The sequence below is a fragment of the Bombus flavifrons genome, chromosome 8, assembly GCF_040668555.2.
Source record: "Bombus flavifrons isolate JBK064 chromosome 8, iyBomFlav1_principal, whole genome shotgun sequence".
NCBI lineage: Eukaryota > Metazoa > Arthropoda > Insecta > Hymenoptera > Apidae > Bombus > Bombus flavifrons.
In genome coordinates this window covers 14,975,083-14,993,431 of record NC_138449.1, presented here as the reverse complement: position 1 = coordinate 14,993,431, position 18,349 = coordinate 14,975,083, and the positions used below count along the sequence as shown (strand labels likewise).

Sequence of the window (18,349 nt, the reverse complement as noted above, 5' to 3'; positions counted from 1 at the left end):
AAGGATGTACACCGTGAAAGAAGCAGTTTCTAATTCATACGGTCGGCATGCGGCTTAGGTAGCGTGCCGTGCAACCGGCTCACAGATCCGATTTCTCGACATCCTTTTGCGAAAGTTTAAATAATACCAGCTTTGTACGTGGAATACCATCCACTCCATCGGCGTTTTATTGTCGTCAGCTCGTCTCGCGAAAATCTACAAAGAAACTCTCCAAACGGGAGAGAATATAAAGAAGAAGAGGAAGAAGAAGAAAGAGAAAAAAGGTTGGTCGGCAAGAGGAAGAGAGGTGAAACTTATAAAGAGCGGTTCCGTTGACGTCCACGTGAATCGAGCCATTATCATGCAAACCCTAGGAAGTCGAACGTTACCCGGACAGAGGGAAACGAAGAGAGAAAAACGATATTGCCGCGAGTGTTGGCGTAGTGCGGTGAAGGAATAGGAGCAGTAGGAGGCGGAACGAAAGCGGAATGCCACGAATTTCGTTAGCGTGGTTTCGACGATGGAGTTGGACCGACGCGGCGCAGCGGACCGAGCGAGGCCGTATCTGCCCGGTCTGCTCTGATAAAGGAGAAAGCCCCGATATTGGTCAGACAGTGGAATGCCTGCACATTCGTGTCGGACAACAAGATTTCTCTCTGTACCTTATACCAGTCTCGTCAGCCTTATGGACCGAGGTTGCTGGATGGAACGGAAAGAAACGAGAAGAGACGAGAGAGCAAGAGGGACGAGGAGGAGAAAGGCAGTAGGACAGATCGAGGGCGAGGTTAAAAGGAAAGTCGAAGGGATCGAACGATTGCGATTGGAACAAGTACCGTTAAGCGGCAATGGTCTGCCTGTTGTCACGATCAGACGTTCTCCGCAACACGAGAACCGTAGTACACGCGTGCCCTCCCTCGCCTCGACTGTCCTGGCTGAAGAACAAGCCGGCAAATTGAATTTCGGCTCGAACAGCAGGGGAAAAATGTCGAAGAATCTAACGTCGGCGGGAGAGAAGCGAGCACAGGTGTCCAACGAGCGTGGAGAAACTAAAGGAGGGATCGTGGGGTCGAGCCGAAGAAAAGCGAGACGCGAGATTCTCTCGGTGAGAAAATTAGACGTTCGTCTCCTCGTGATTCAACTACCTCGCTGGTGCGAAGAATGCAAAAACAAGGAGAGTGTGTTATCGAGCGCGGCTAAACGAATTCGTTGTGGAAAATCAGCGATAAAGGGCAGAGGAGGATTTCGATTTGCGGAACGCCGCGACGCTTCCGCTGTCTGTTGGTCGGCTCGAGTACAGAGAATTCGGCGGAGCAGCCGCATAAAACGTGCATTATTCTTAACTTTTTCTTCGCCGCGAATTCGCTTACGGCAACCCCGAGGGCGCTAAGCAAATCTATTCCCATCAAACGCAGAACGACGTTACCATTTCCAACCAACGTCTTCCAATCCCTTCTCCTCCTTTCATCCCCCGGCTACGATGAGTCGCTGGGATTTCACCAACACCGACGAAATCGATGATGATGACTCGACGAACGCGTTACAAGTATATTATCGGTCGTCTTTTCATCGAACGTTATATGCTTCTATTTCGATATGCTTCGTTCGAGGCTTGTTTGCTAGCTTGCAATATTCGGAAATTGCCCTTCGAATACAATCTTAATGTTATCGCGTCAACTTTGTTAAGGGTAATGGAAAAATTGAAACGTTTAATCGTTTTTATCGATGGTACGTAATTTCTTCCTGTGAAATCTGTGTGTATAGAATCTTTAGTCGAATATCAATTAATTTCTATTCTTCCATAGCCCTGTTCTTTCATAACCTTTTGATGTTACACACATCCCACATTTGTTATTCTTTGGTAAGTTAAGATTCGCGTTTCTATACACTTGGGAATTGGTTCTTGTACGTATTCATCGTCCAAACGTTGATTTATCATTCGCTATAATTCGGTCAATTATTTTAGTACGAAAATTGCGTATCTTTCCACGCACCACGATTACCAGATCCGGATTTCTAAAGCGACTAGTTCGGTTAAATGGCGCAAAAATTTTCCATAAAGTGTAAGAAAGATTGTTCCAGCGCGATGAAAGAGCTCAAGTTGTCTAATAAGCCATAAACCCCGGTACGTTGCGTAAAGTCTTGCTAGGAAATCGTTGACAAGTCGGCTGGTTCGAAACTCAAGCGGACTAGCGCGCGAAATTAAACATCGCCGCGAGGGGTTGCGCGGATGACAAATAAACGAGGCGAGAAGCGCGACGGTCAGACTGAAAAGAGCAGCTCCGGGGTTGGCCAGGACACGTCTAGCGGCTAGCTGGAAATAAAGGAAGGGCTGTACTTCGCGCGAGCAACGGGCGAGATATTAAAAACAAAAGTGGTCCGCAGGAGGGTGGCGTAGACGGCCGCGTGGCGGCTGGTTCATTTGAAACGTGATTCGAGCGGGTCGGCGTAGAGGGTTGAAGCGTGTCGCGCGGCAGTCGGCGACGCCGCTTGCAACGATTGTTTCGTCCCGTGCATACCATTGTTTCGTCGCGTGTATGTACGTTTTGCCGTGGAGACGAACGCGACCAATGCGTCCGTCAACCAGAAAAAGGAGCAAATTAAAAGGAATACCAGGAACGAGAGGAAGAGAAAGAAGGGGAGGAACGTTTACGACAGATGCATATTCATGCGGCGCGAGGATGCAACCGTGGTCCAAGCGACTCGATTTAATATGCATAAAATCTTTACATTTCTGGGACTCGGAGTAGCATTTTGTAGAGACTAAGAAATAATTTGACACGGGAATGGTGGTTCTTTGAAAGGAGATCTGGTAATCTGCTTTCTCTGCAGTCGGTTACGGACGACGAATCGGTAAAATGATTTTTGATACGTTGTAACTCGTCGAAAGCTTTTGCTCGACACGCGATATCGTTCTCGGTCTGTTTCTGAGTTCGAACGATATTTCTGTCGACCATTTTTCCTTTCTCTCTCAGGACTTTCTTATTTTTTTTTTTTTTTTTTTTTTTATTACTTTCTGTCGTTCTCTTTTAATTGTAATAATCTTGATAACTCGCTGAAAGCTCGTTACGACTGTTGGAAATAATTTTTCTCGTATAGCAAGAGAAGCACAATGAGCGAATATAAAAATTTCCTAATAAAGAGAATCGACAAACAGCATTGACCTTAATCCTCGATAATTAATTTCTAGCTACTCGCTCGTTATACGGCAGTACGGTTTCGTCAATATTTGCTAATACTATTAACTAGATATAACTATCGTGTTCAATATTCATAATCGTAACTTACCGAGGACGACGAGCTTCACAGGTCTGCCGGAAAGTATCTTCCCCTGATCGTCCTCCAGCGTGCAACCCCATATACCGTCGTCTTCTAATCTAACGTTGTCTATATGCAACGCCTCCGTGATAGAGTCACCGATATATCTATGTCCAGTTCCACTCATCTCCGTTCTCGTGTTGATTGTAATCATATCTACCGGACTTCCCTCGTGCAGCCATCTCGCTGGTCGTATTCTGTAGCTCCTAACAAGACAATTCGTACCAATTAGAGAATTAATTCGCAACGACAATACCGTGCGAATTCGTTGCTGGAACGATATCGACTTCGACTACTTGCTCTCGCTACTTTAAATCGAATCTTCCCATTTGCGGGGAAACAGCTACGCGTGCAGAACTGTGTCAGCAATTACGTCGAATCTGTTTCGTTGCGTCCCCAAGTAACTACTTTTAAGACGCGCGAATGGAACGTTGTTTTTTTTTTTTTTTTTTTTAGAAAATATTGGTCTTTCCGACATGTTTCCAAGTTATCGATCAAAACTGACAGACTGTCATCTATCTGGTTAATAACCGTGCTGGATACGTCTGCACTGGAATTATTTCTACGTTTCGAACAGCTATTTTTCAAGAAAATCGTTCTAGCGAAGCCTTGCTCGTCTTCTAACAATATCTTTTTTACAATGGAATTTTAATTATCAAATTTTAGTTTGCTAAACAGCGATCCCCAGTTTAAACAGCTTCTTTTTCAAACGCGAACGCGATAAATTTCAAATGAACACACTATCCATCCGACTAAAGCAGCTATTTTCACGCCAAATAAATCACTTTCTCTTGAACGAGGAGAAAGAAATCCTTCTCGGGGAAGAAGCGAATAAACCAAGCCACATTTTCTACGATATAAATTTATCTTTAGACGGAGGTACGTAACAGAGAAAAAGGACGAATCTCGTGATAGTCGCTCGTGCGCGTTTCATTCGTCGATGAAGAAGGTTAAATTACCTGACCCCGGGCAATAGCAGCCTCGAGTAATTTTCTAGCTCGCATGGCAATATGACCTTGCTGTGAGGTTTCACCACCAGTTCCAAGGGTGGCTTTGACGGAGCGGCAGCTGTATCTAAGGAGACTGGAACATCGGTCGTAGCGGAAGAACTGGTAGACCATAAGTCCTCTTCGGGGGCTAAAAGGGCCGCGGGCTGCGCCACCTCGTCCGACAGAGAAATCAACGTCGAGCTGGACGCCGTTGTACTGGTGGTGCTCGTCGTGGTTCTTCTAGCACGCCGTCCTCCCTCCTGCCTGCCACGAAGGGTGAAGACACCAGCCTCGTTCACCGACCCTGTAACGACAAAGGATAGTATCGTCAACTCGCTGTTGCGTTGTCTCGGCGAATAATTCGAATTTACGCACGACGAGTTTACCTTTGACTCGAACAGCACGAAAATACATACGAAAATAAAATTACTTTGTTCGTCAGAAATTTCACGGATTCGAGTTAACAATTCTTTTTAGCGTCGCTCGCGAACGAGAATTCTAGATGGTAAATTCCAAATAAAATATTTTATTACTACGCTGTTTTACTGGAATTTTAGTTTCTCTGTATTCGTGCGCATTGATTTTAAGTTTGAAATACGAGATTCTTAGGAAGCTGGATGATCGATGTACTTTATTCCATCAAATTTCATACTTGGCGGTCTTAACGCAATCCCGAAACTCGACAGAGCCGCAAAATAAATAGCGTTCCACGCAAACGAAGGCACTTCTTAACTAAATGGTGTTTCCATCGGTCGGTCGATTCTCCCGAAAACTGTCTATCAGCTTCGGTCGACCAAGGCTACCGAGGAAAACTAATTATGTCTTCGATGGACCGCAAATAGCTATAACTATCTAGCGTAACCGAGGTACCTTGTCGACCCGTGTCTCTACTCATACCCTCCTCACGACCTCCTATATTACGGAACAAGCTAATGTTTATTACTCGCCAAACGATGACAGAGCCGAAACGCGAAACGTCTCTGTCGTTTTATCGCTTTTTGCAAAACCATTATCACGCGTACGCGCTTGTTCGATTTTAATTTCTAATCGTCGAACTTCATCGACGCTCCAACTGGCCGAAGCCGAGCCAAATGAACTAAGAAATATTCTTCAAATCCGATCGTTCGTAACAAGCAAAACGAATAATTCAACGAGTAATGTAAATTTGACTCTGAGGCATACGAAAAATGGCATAAACCGAACAAAAGACACGGAATGAGAAGAAGACGAAGCCGCTAAGAGCAAACGATTCGTCAATGCGTTCGTTAACGTTTCCGGGTATATTGGCGACCGGTTATACACCGACACCGAGTGGATGTTGTTGAGCGTTGATGCATGCATTATTCAGACTGTGTATCCATTCATTATTCATGTCATGATCAATGGATGTCAACAGACCGCGATCTGTATCTGAACGCATCAGCCTGACAGAAAGTGAAAGCACTCGCTGTCGTTGGGATGCGTCCGCGACACGAAGGGGCTATCGATGCCGATCAGATTTTATGAAACGAAGGAACCTCGCACGAACACGCTTGTCTTCGTTACAATAATGCGTTATTGTCGCCTGGATGGTCCTGTTTGGTCACCGATACCGTTGACAAGGTAATCAGCCAATTGTAGCGTTAGTTGATAATATGCCTGTGATGTCGAACGTCAAGTTTGAATATAGAAATTATATAGATCGTATAGATCTATTATGTAATCGTAAACACGATGAGTCGATGAAATTTATGCTGTGCCGAGAATTCGCTCCTACGATGCCGCTATAATATAACATAGCGATATAATATAATCTGGGAAATTCAGCGTCGAGTTTCTCGGAATTTCTCTGCAACGAAAGTCAATAATTTCTGCATCGTGGAAATCGGAATTAGATCAATCGTTGGCCGTCGGAAACAACACAATATCGGGATACATCGATATTCGAAAACTTCCAAATAGAAAGAATCGTTGTTCGAAAAGGCAGTGCTCGTTGTTATGCAGATCGATAATGGTAAATTTCAGAAGCGACGGAACAAAAAGATGACAAACGCGTAATCGTAAAGATCGATATCAATGCGTTGCGCGTTGAAGAAAGTGTTATCGATAAATCTGAAGGATATGAGGTTTCCGCGTTTCGCGCGAGTTCCGCGTGTCGAGAAAAGCGATATCGATAAATATCGATTGAATTTCCACTGGATGTCGATAAATTCGCTCATCCTCTGAAAATCAACACCAATAAATTCCGGGTCGTGGAAATCGGCACCGATAAATTCTGGGTCGTAAAAATCGATGCCGATAAATTTGCCCGTTTGGTAAAACCCTCCGGAGCATCGGTAAATTTCGGGTCGTGATAACCGATCGCCGAATAAATTGCGAATCATGGAGATCGATAACATTGAATATCTTTTCGGCATGATCGACGATGATTTTTGGGTCGTGGTAATTTCCTACGATGACAAATTCTCCGTGCTTGGAAACCAAGGACCGAGATAAATTCTGGGTCGTGGCACGCGGCATCGATAAACCTCGCGTCCGTTCAACTCGAATCTTTCATTAATCAACCCGTGTTACAACCTAGTTACGCTAACATATACACACAGCAGGTAACCGAATACGTGGGAAACACTTCAGCAAGAATGAACTGGACGTTTAAAAACTAAAGCGTAAATTCGTATGGACGCATAGTGGATACGGAATGTATTATATTTCCCTTGTAGTTTACGCGCTGATTAATTAAATCCTGGAATATTAAATTTTCTATCGCTTAATATCATCCTTTCGTCGTTAGAGAAGTTTAATATTCGAGATTGAGAAACTTGATACCGATAACTGCGTAAGCATAGCCTAGTGAAAACCGACTCGCTAACAAATATGAAATTGAATTACAGGGAATTTCGTCTCGCGATATTTCTAACAGTATGAATTATAAATTCGTGTATCGTACAGTTCGATCGTTTCAACATCTCACAGAGATACATTGGACACAAGTTACCAACCAAGTTACAGGTACAGGTTGCGTTCTACGTTTGTCGTGCAATAAGTCATGCATTTAGCACCTTCGCGCAGACACTGCGCATCGTACGGACCTTGTATGTTGACGTGAAATAACATGAACTAATTACCTAATTAATCTTGCGACCTACCGAGCTAAAATTGAAGTACCGAGAGACGCCTCACGTTGTCCCATTTTCGCTAATAAAAAGTCATACGCCATATTTCTGCCGATCGTAGAATCTTCGTCGCGAGTGTCTATTCTACGTAAAATGTCCATCCTTCACTGTCCAGCGTCAAACCGTTGACATACTTATTCGTGTAGCTTATTAAAACGTTGAATCCCTTCGCAAAATGTTCTCGAACGTATTAAGTCGCACCTCGAACGCTCGACAGTCGATATTCCGTGGCGTGCGACGTCCTCCGACGTTTACAACCTCGTAAAATCCATAAGAACTCCGGTCTGCAACGGTTGAAACAAACGTGGCTGCTTACAACAAGCAAGCGAGTCCTTGGCGCTGTATGAAATCGCAAAGACGAAGGATAACCACAGACGAAACGAGCTATCTCTGCGCGTGTCTCTTCGTTGCTGGTTGCTCGCGAGCAACCGCGATAAGCGACACCGACCTTGGCGAACACAGGTAAGAAAATGGGAACTCTAGAGCGACGCGGGCGTGAAACGCGAAAGAACAAACGGAGAGACACGACGCCACGTGACGTGCTTACGTCGGCGCGTTTGCATGTATGCATGCGAGTCGCGACAATACGAGGTTGTAAAACGGTTAAGAGGATTTGTCACCTCGTGTCACTGGATAAACTCCTTTTCCTTCGCTCGCGAAACTCTGCTGTGTCGCTACTTTGGTTGACATCTTGGAGGACACGAACGCGAGCGACTCGGTGTCTCTTTTCTCGCCTCTCCTTTATTTCCTTCCCTCCTTCTCTCTTCCTCTCTTCCATCTTTCTCTCTTTTACGTACGTTAAAGAGAATCCAAACTCCGCGTCCTGATTCCCTTTGTTCGTGGCGCATCAAACGTGAAATATGCGAATTCGCCCGGGGAATTCCGGTAATTTGCGAAGAGGAATCGGGGAAACTCGGCTTCGTCTTTAATCCCCCCCGAAATACTAGATTTGTCGAACGTTGCACGAAGCAGGGGAGCGGAGGGAACGGGGCGCGCAGCGGTACGGAGGAAACTTAGTCTCGCAAAACGCATGTGATACCGTGGAAAGTTGGCTGGAAGTTCTTCCTACCATCCTCTTGCACGGCGAACTCTCCAACCCCCGACCATCCGCCGGCTATAGGATTTCGCTTCGTCGCGCTATTAATCGCTACTTATTTCCAGGCTTAATGGTGCCGTAAAGAAAATCGTCGGAGGATACTGTTATCCGAAGGGGTGAATTTGTTGCGCCAGTTCCGCGGAACGTCGGAAGTGCACAGCTGTATAGGGTACAATGGTTTTAATGGGTGCATTGTGTCTGTTTCGTCGAGTACTTGACTCCGACAGAAATGGTATAATTGAGCGCGACCGGTATTTATCGCTGCGTTTTGTCTGGTTTGCTGAAAGATATGGATTTAAATTGCACCGACGGTATAAAAGGTTTCCAACTCTTTGTTTTCTAATGGATATCGAATGACGGAGAGACTAGGTAGGAAGGCTACGAAAGTAATCAATCACCTACGAGGGTAAATCGAGGAGCGATATTAAAACCAGGTCTCAGTGTTTGTGTATCTTTGGAAACAAATTCATTTTCCACCGACCGACTGTCAAAATGATAGAGAGCATCGTCGTCCGATAAAGCTGACGGACGTATTTGTCGAAGGTGTTTTGACGCTTCGCCGAAAATACGTTCAGCCTTTTAAAAGCGCACCTTGGCCAAACAAAACGAACAGATCCGTATAATAATCTTTTCGAACAATGTAGTTGGGCAGAAAGGAATCGATCGTGGCGAACTAGCGTGTTTTCCTTCCGGATCGAACGACTCTCTGTGGTCGCGGCAACCGCGTGTGAAAAAATGTCATCGACCGTGCACAGGGCGAATATCAAATAGCCCGTTGCAACAACAACGTTCGTAACTCTCGGCAAATATTTTCTGTTGTGTTCCTCGGATGCTATTACACCGGCGTATCCGCGCGTATTTACGAATCTGTTCAAACGCTTTCCAGCAAACCGACTATTGGTAGTTTGGAAAATATCAGAAAACGTTGCCGAAAATTTCGACCGCTCGCGAACGGACGAAGGGAGGAGCGAGGTATAAACGAGTCTATGGTCGTAAGAAAGTACCGAGCGAAGTAAGAGAAGAAAAAAGGAAGAAGGTACAAACGATACAACGTCGGCTTTGTGTACATGAAACTGTAAAGATCATAGACCGCGTCTCTGGAGCACATCTAACAGAGCAATAAGAGATACAAGGCGAAAGAGAAAGCAGGCAAAACGGTGAAACCAAAAAGAAGAAGGAGAGAGAGAGAGAGAGAGAGACGGAAGAACGAGAAAAATGGAAGAAATAGGAAAGAAAGAATTCAACGGTATGGATATATATCGGCGAGGGAATTTATCTTTGGCGGAATTCGCAGCACGAACGTCTTTGATGGCAACCGGAGTGATTCTCGCCCAGGCCACACCTCCTTCTATCTCTACAATTCCCCTCCTCCTGGTTCTCCTCTCGTTCCGATCCTCTAATCTCTCTTCACCCTTTACTCCGATCCTCGGTGTCATCCTGTACTAAGCCCTCTGTAATACCCTCTGCTACGGAAACAGTTACGGACCGGTATTCGTTCCGGTCCTTGCCCGGTAATTCCAATCACTACGACGCTCTCGTTAACTCGAATCGACGAGCAAATACCGACGCGGCAAGAACAACACACGAGATTTCGACCCCGGCAGCACCCCCAACCTCCTGCTGGATTATACGAAATATTCTTTCAGCTCTCTTGTCCTGTTTTTCATCGGGGAACAGATTAATCTCAGCGCCAGGGAAAATACAAGGGGATACGTTGTAGTACTGTTTATAATCCACGAATGCGAGAACCGAATTAATCCCTAATTACGAACGTCGTTGGATAACTCATTGAACACGGATATACAGATATAATTTGTTCATATAGCATAATTGTATGCACGGATCCCGATATTAATTTGTCGGTATCTGATTTCGCCAATTAGCTTTGCGTGCGAAAGAATCGTAACGAAACGATACGCAAATTTATTTTTCACGATGGAACGAAAGGTCGTTCGTACCTTTCTCCGGTCTACGCTATATAACGATCGATCGAAGATTAAATTTATACAAAGGAAACTATTATCTTAGATGAAAGAGTACGCGACGCGGCGAAACATACCTTTGCGACTGTGCTCGCTTTCTTCAACATCCTTTAAACGTTTCCACAATGGCCAAACAATTTCAATGGATGAATTTCCGTTTATGCATTGAAATAATCTAGAAGCAGGAGAACCAAGCTTCGTATAACCGACCGCGTAAGTTTTAATTTTATTTCGTGTCGAATCGATTTCAATTCCATTTTTTCGTCGTACAATGCCTGCCGCTAATTTTCCGCGAGCTTGTCTCTTCTCACCGAACGCGAATCGAATTTACGATTACTCGCGTGTCTCTGTCGAGTCGCGTTTCACTTTTCTTGATAATTTTGGATCTTAATTGCCGAAATAATGATATAGCAACATCAAGTTTACACTTGGAATTTATATCGAAATAGTTATATATTTATTTGATAAAGGATTTCAAGGATACTCGTCGATACACGTTTACACGCGTCTCGGCACTTTCTTTGTCTCGCCTTCTTCCATACCACACTGTTAACTAAACAGTTTACATTCCTTTGTTTTCGAGACACACACTCGTATTCACGTACATGTGTCACTACTACGCGATCAATCTAGTCTGGCACACAAAATTATACGTATCTCAATAACTTTTTCTATACCGCGTCTTAAAAACGAGTTATATCGTTGTTTCTATTTATCGTTAGCCGTACGTAACAATAGGTTAAGAGAATGAGAAATAAAACGCTGAAAACTACATGGAATTAAAACACGAGCATGAACCCGTGAAGAAGAGAAACAAAAGCTGTATTCTGGCGTCCGATTGGTTTTGTTCGAAGAACGCGTGGAATCAGGTGCGGCTAACTAGAAATCGTTACGATCCATCGAACGGTTACGATTACGGTCGACGTTCATAAACATCGAAGAGTATGTCGGATCCATTTGTTTTTAAGCACTACCGATACGTTATGAACTTTTTCACTCTCTCACACCCACATTTCCAGCTGTTATTGCTTATACAACTGCGTATCTTCTTTTTCTTTTTTTGTCCTGTAATAACTGTTGCCGTTTTGCTCATTTTCTCGCACCTGGGAACGATCTAGAAAACGGACGATTTGCATAGGAACGATTATGTTAGCCTGTGACGAATAATTTCGTGGACTATGGAGGTTAAACAGGAGTTAAAGGATTGGATTTTTATATTGGAACTGGAGATTTCCTTTTGTTATGTTTTCGAGATTGTACAGATTTCAGATGACAAAATAATATCGTTATTTCAAACGTCACGGACGCATGGCAGGAAAACAGTTCCGCAGCGATATAAATTCATGTTGCGACTGAATCGACGCGCGCGACGTAACTCGCATTTCCCGATGTCTGTTTTTAATCGGAGGCCAAATATCAGATTGTAATTGACGCGACGCGTGATTTATATTCCTCTACGGGAGATGTAAGAGTCGGTGGAAGTTATAATTGGAACGTGTAAAAGGTAGAACAACGAGAATATCTCGTAACAAAGGCGGTTAGACGAATTTGTTGCGAGGATAATCTTTTTCGGCGCGAGATTTCTCTCGTAAATAATGCAAATGAAAAGCGACGACAGAAAGGAAACTTCTATCGCGCTTCTATATTTTCAAACTTATCGTTGAAAACAAATTAAACCTGTCGCGTTTGTCATAAAAGAGTCGGGAGAAACGTTTCTATTCAACGTCCAATTTCAGAACTACGAATGCAGCGCGATGGAATGAAATTTCTAAATATCTGAATTTCCAAATATTCAAATTCTCTAATATCCACAAATGGTCGAACTTGCGAGTTCATTTAATGGTAAAACTTTCAAATTCTCGCAAAATACACCAACTTCGTTCGTCGTCAAACCCTGGCAAAAGCACTCGATCATCCCTTTCGGATTCAATGGAGCCTATTAATCCACCGCAAATCCCTCGAGGGACGATCGAAAATTAGGATTTCTACGGCGTGCCACTTGTATTCCTATCAAGCGACGACGAAAGAGGGCGAGATTCTTCGACGTGGTGGCGTTGGCGGTGACGGCGACGCGGCAACGGATATTATATGTACAGAGCGGTGAAACCCTTGGCCGCACGGAGTTCCATTAACAGCGGCGTTGTCCATCCGGAGCCGGCGGATTGCTCGGGATTCTAATCTGACCGCATAGCATGCCTTCTAATATAGATAGGCTTGATTAATTCCGCGGCAACGCAGTAATGCGTCGTGTGATCCGCGCGCGCTTCCCCATCCGTACGACTACGACAGCAGGTTACGTTGTCGCGTAAACGAGCCGAGATTTCGAGCGAAACCGCGAGCTCAAAGGAACACGATCGCCGGCCCGCCGGGCTATGCGAATTAAATTGGAGTACCCTCGTATCCAGACGGCGTCGTCCATTGCCGGCGTCGTAAAAATCCTCACGACAACCCCCGGGAAACCGGATGCACGCTCGACCCCGCCATTATCGAGTGCCGCTCTGTGCAAGCGGTACAGTGTCTGCGCGCACTGATTGCAGAGTTAGCGGCGGTAAACAGGCTGGATAGAACGGACGGCTGGATCGATGGCTTCGGTGCTTCGATTGCGATCCTTTTGTGTGGATTACGTCAGTGTGAATACAGGTTGAGGGAAACTGATCGATTAAACGGATAACGTAAAAGGATAATTTTGGAGTTTTTCCGTTTTGCCACTCGAGATACGCTCGATGTTTCATTCTATAAATTACTTTCGGAATTGTTTTAAAGGCTTGCATTTAATGTACGCGCGACCGATTCTATCGCGTGTAATTTGATGGAGGAACGCAAAGAGACTGGATGTAAAAAGGACTGGAAACTACCCATATCGCGTTACTTACCTAAAATTGGCTGTCCGCGCAACATCGGAAAATAATTCAAAAGGCAGCCGGTGGATCCACGAATATTCATCCCGATTCCCTTCGGCTGAGCGTGGAATCTCCGCTAAACCAGGGGAAACGTTCCGTTTCTATTTAAAAAAATATCCGACAATTTTTATGATAGCATCCCCCCGCATTCACTGGCGGAAAGTTACGCGAGTAATTTCAGGCTGGCCGCGTGCCACGATCGCACGGCAGTAGGAAAATCTTCGTTCAAACAAACTGCTCGCCTATACACACATAGGCCGGATCCGGTTTTCCAGCCACAGATATCGAGTGATTGATACACTTTCTACCGCGCAGCTTACGGATCTTGCAAGTTTTCTGAAGCTTCGCCAAGTGGCGAGACCCGGATGTCGAATGTGCCGAGTCCGGTGCACGATGCCAAACCGGAAATCACCACCCACCCGTTTTCCATAGGTCGAAAAAGAAGCTGACCCGCGCGTACGGCGAGTGCCACGAAGTCCACCTCCTCTATCTTTAATCGTTATCGTTCCATATCGAACATTTTGCATAACCGATACTCGCGACGTGGTCGTGCCAGAACGAAACGAATCGACGAAGCTCCGCGACTTCTTTTGCCTTCGGAGTCACATCCGTTCGGACGATATCGAATGTACGCGAGTCCGTGGAAGTGCTGGTCGAATGAAAAATGACGTATACCGAGCGTATTTGTAGTCACAGATCCAAAGCTGCGGCTCTAAAACAACATTTTAAATTTTGACGTTCCGATCGGGTTGATAGGAATCGACGAAGATACTCGGAAGCTGTATGGATCGATGTACAGCTGTATATCTCGAGCGGCGATGGCGATGTTCGACGGTTATCGAACGCCGAGGTTTTGCAAGTGGAATATGGTGGGTTTAAGAAGTTTTATTCAGCGATCTTAATCTCACGAGAAATCTCATTTACTTAGGAGTGAGCTGTCCGATCGCCTCGTTTAGTCACGGACTTCCGATACTAGTGAAAGATTAATTAAAGCACGGGCAACGCGTAATGCCGGAGCATTGCTTTCCACTTAAGTTCACCGTTTCCGTAACATCGTCCATCGCGGTTCCATCAACCAGGAACTTCGCTACCTGCCGCTTAATAACGGACACTGCTTGTTCGCTGCTAGAGCGACGGAAGCGATATAGCGAGGTCGTAAAATCAGTCAGGAGTTAAACTTTGCGTGTTTCGACGGCCGAAACAACAAGTAATTTTAGATGGTTTGGCAAGCGTAAGATATCGAGTCTTGTTCGGTGGATCGTACGATATGAACTCGTGAGACGCGGACAACACTGTTGCTAAACAAGCGATAAGTAAAATAGAAAATTAGTTCTTTGCAAAGTAGAACGACTACGATCTTGAAATCTCTTCTTCTACGATTCGTCGTCAAAATTGTCGACGATGGGAGAAATTGCTTTCGAAAAACTGACGTGTGCTACTGGTGTGAGACGCGTAACATCCCTAGACGCTTTATTTTACGATATCGCCACCGTCGAAGTTGCAACCACGTTGTAACCGGCAAATATAAAAGCGGACGTGATTCATCGACGTGGAATCTTTCGGACGACAGCCAGCGAGTTACCTGGAACCCTGGGCTCGTTTCTTTCGTTTCGAGGGTACTCGACGTCTTCGTTAGCGGTAATTTCTATCTGCGAGGAGGAGGACGGCCCCGGAAGAGATTGACGTGGTCGTCGGTCGTTATTCTCTCTTTCGGGCAGCGTGGATGGTTCGCGCGCACCGTTCGATCCACTAAATCACCGGTACCACGAGCGAGCGACGTTATTAATGAGGCACTAATAGCGGCCGTACGAGGGCCATGTTTCGTATTCCCGCTCGACCCACTCTCATCGTTCGCCACTTAGCGATAATTGTTATCGTGGCGAGGACCGGGCTTCCGGTACAAATCGGCCGCTATGAAAATCGATCATCGTCTCCGCTTGAGGCTCGACCCCCGTTGGAATTTCGGACTTGATTTACACTCTTCGTCCCGAGTTCGCGCGTACCTATCATCCACAGTGACTGACTTTTATTCGATTTCGCGTGTCACATTGGAGCAATGCTTGGAAATTTGTAGTCCGCTAATTGAAGACGAGGATAATTCGCTTCTCTGGCTAGAAACCATCCCGTTTTAGCTTTCTGATCGTACGCGGCATTTATTCTATTTATACAACAAGATGTACCGTTCTGTGTCTGACTGCTTCCGCCTCGCTTGCCTAATCATACTCGGCGTCTTCTCTAATTGTCTCAATTTCGATCGTATTCTATTCGTCGACCCAATAAAGGTTCGTTCTGCTTGTTTGGCCGGTAGGGACTCGTTGTATTATACTTACACTGACAAATCTTGTTCTATTTATCTATTCAGGCGTCTTTCTACTATATAAATACGCAGATAAGATTACACGTCTATTCGTCGGAAATTATTATCAAAGACATTGCGATGCGTTGGATTTTTAATTATCAGAAGCGAAGAAAGCTGATGTTTCAATGTTGTTTATTCGAATGTTGCAACCGGCTGACAAACCATCGACTGTAACCGGTCTACGATCGTCACTCGACGTTGCTCTGTAACGTTTCAGGCGAATGTCGGTAACAGAAAGAGGCAATTTCTTTGATCGCGATCGTTCGGGACGAATCGAAACGGTTGCGGTAATGAATAGAATTAGTGCCATTTGCTGTGAGGCGTGCGACGCTACGGTGACGGGAGGACGATGCTAGCTGCGGATACCAACACTGTTTATTTCGCCCACGATCGAATAAATTGTCCTGGCTTTCGATGCATCGTTCGAAGGTAGAGACTCGTACTTCTTTCGTATTTGATACTTTGTGCGGTCTTGGTAGATCGAACGTAGGTCGGATGAAACAGTTTGCCGTTCAAAGTTTCCGCCAGAACGCATCTTCTCGATCGTTGCTTCCGAGTTAAATAGTTACGATCGTCGAGCTCGTCTTGCGAGCTACTTTAAGCTTTTAGGAAATACCGTGTCCAGGAATCGCGTAAGGAAACATCGTCGAACGAACGAAAGAATAGCCAAGGATAGCTGTATCTTCGACCTTCGACTAAAATAACCGGTGCGAAGATATCGTGCGAAGATTTCTTTCTGGAATATACGCGCGATGGTTTGGTACGTATTTTCGCGTTTCCTAACGCGAAGGGAATGGGGGTCGTCTGTACGGTAACTCTCGAGACATTAAATTTTACCAAAAGAAAAGCTCTTTTACCTTATCTTCCTCCTCTCTCGTCGCGTTTAACATTTCAGACTTTTTGAAACATTAAAGTATAGCCATGATATACGCAGTCTCTTGCTTCGTGCCCAGATACGGCTAACGTATTAGCGAGGCCTGTGCACTGCCCAAGGTTTTCTCAATGGGTCTGGTTTCTGTCACTGTGGACTCTTGCTTTCGCATTTACAACCTTCTTCCTACCGTGTCTTTTAAAACTACGCCGGAAAATAATGTGCACGTTCTTACGATACCGCGCTTCTTGCGAGACTACATTTCTAATCTCGAGCTTTCAAGATAATGGCCGTGACATCGAATTTACGGGCTCATCGAGCTTAATTACGTTTCCTTGCGGATACAACGGAAGTTGCGTCGCAGGTATAAAGGAGCACGGTTTTCTTTGAAACGATCAACGATGGCAGCACGCGAACCACGATACTCGTAAATTTCGAAATCGCTCGATGATCGAGAAGCTGTCTGAAAAATGCAACGCTTCCCCTGCGGCGAACTTTTACACCGGTGGAAGGGAACGTGGAGCGAGAGAGCGGGAAGAACTGCAGGGGGAAAGGAGGAAGTAGCGCACCGACGAATTTACGGGCATCCGGCAGGACCTTAAGGAAATGCAGAAAGTACATAAAACGACGCGTTCTCCCTGGCAGAGATACTTTTATCGCTTACACATTTAGCGCCGCCAAGGGAATTTCTCGACGAACGACTCGCCACATTGGAAAAAGAAGGGGCTATGAACGACGAGATAGTCGATGGATCCTTCGCGCCGCAGAGAGTAATATCTGGCTCACACCCCGTAAACCGGAGGAGTAACAAATTTTACACAAAGTTCCTATATCGGTGTGACCTAATAGAATCGTCGTACCGTTAACGTACAATTGGACGCGTCGCGCGTTCTTAAATGCAGCTCTGAAAATTTAAAGATAAAATCGTGTCGTAAACGAGCAAACGAAGGTATATCGTAGCCAGAAGCATTTGACAATTTTCGTAAACGAACTTGAAGTTTGATACATCTTTCGAAGAAACCAGCTAGAGTTTCGGAGTGATTGGTCGGATTCGGTATATACGAAAGATTTTTGTACGACGAAAGCTTTCACTCGGTCCTCGACGTCGAACGTAAATCTTGGTACAAACAGGTAGCATCACTTTCCCTTACGGGCGTACGAAATGCTAACCGTTCAGATTTTACGAGCCAGACTGTCGTAAAGTGACTATTACCTTTCTTCAGACGTGTACCGGTTAGAACACGAAAGAGTAACAGTCCAACGATTTGCCAATCTCGATAGATGCTCTTATCAAGTATGTTTTTTTGTAAACGATCGATCGTAGCTAACTAAAGATAAATTGCACGAGTACAGTATCGATTTTAGTTGTTGGATCAGCAGAGATTTTAGTTATAAAAGTTAGCCATCGTTATCGCTCTGTACTAAAACAAGGAACGATATTTCTATCGTATTACTCGTTGGAATGGTAATTTAAGTCTAAATTACGTTTCGTTACATCCAGATTTAAATTACATTTAATTTTTAAATTGCGCTACAATTCAAATGAAATGATTAAACAACGACTGTTTGCTCGAATAAATTATTGCGCGTAATTAGCAGCAGTACGCCTTTGCAGGCTTCGAGCGAAATAAAATCCTCAATATCGAAACCAACTGAAGCAACTCTTCTTCGCGACCATGATCGCGATACGTCACGGACACGAACAT

The 18,349-nt window shown here is 45.0% G+C and overlaps 2 protein-coding genes across 3 annotated transcripts in view; one reads left to right on the top strand and one right to left on the bottom strand.

The window, feature by feature from the left end:
• The window catches only part of mRpS17 (mitochondrial ribosomal protein S17), a 199,011-nt gene that overhangs the window by 29,262 nt on the left and 151,400 nt on the right, over positions 1–18,349 (top strand). The gene's annotated exons all lie outside the window — the stretch shown is intronic.
• tei (irregular chiasm C-roughest protein teiresias) overlaps positions 1–18,349 on the bottom strand; it is a 314,069-nt gene that overhangs the window by 156,004 nt on the left and 139,716 nt on the right. Inside the window, exons 4-5 of the mRNA XM_069118895.1 lie at positions 4,254–4,587; positions 3,265–3,500 (exon numbers count right to left, since the gene is read on the bottom strand). Of these exons, the coding sequence (XP_068974996.1) occupies positions 3,265–3,500; positions 4,254–4,587 (570 nt within the window). The remainder of the gene's footprint in view (positions 1–3,264; positions 3,501–4,253; positions 4,588–18,349) is intronic.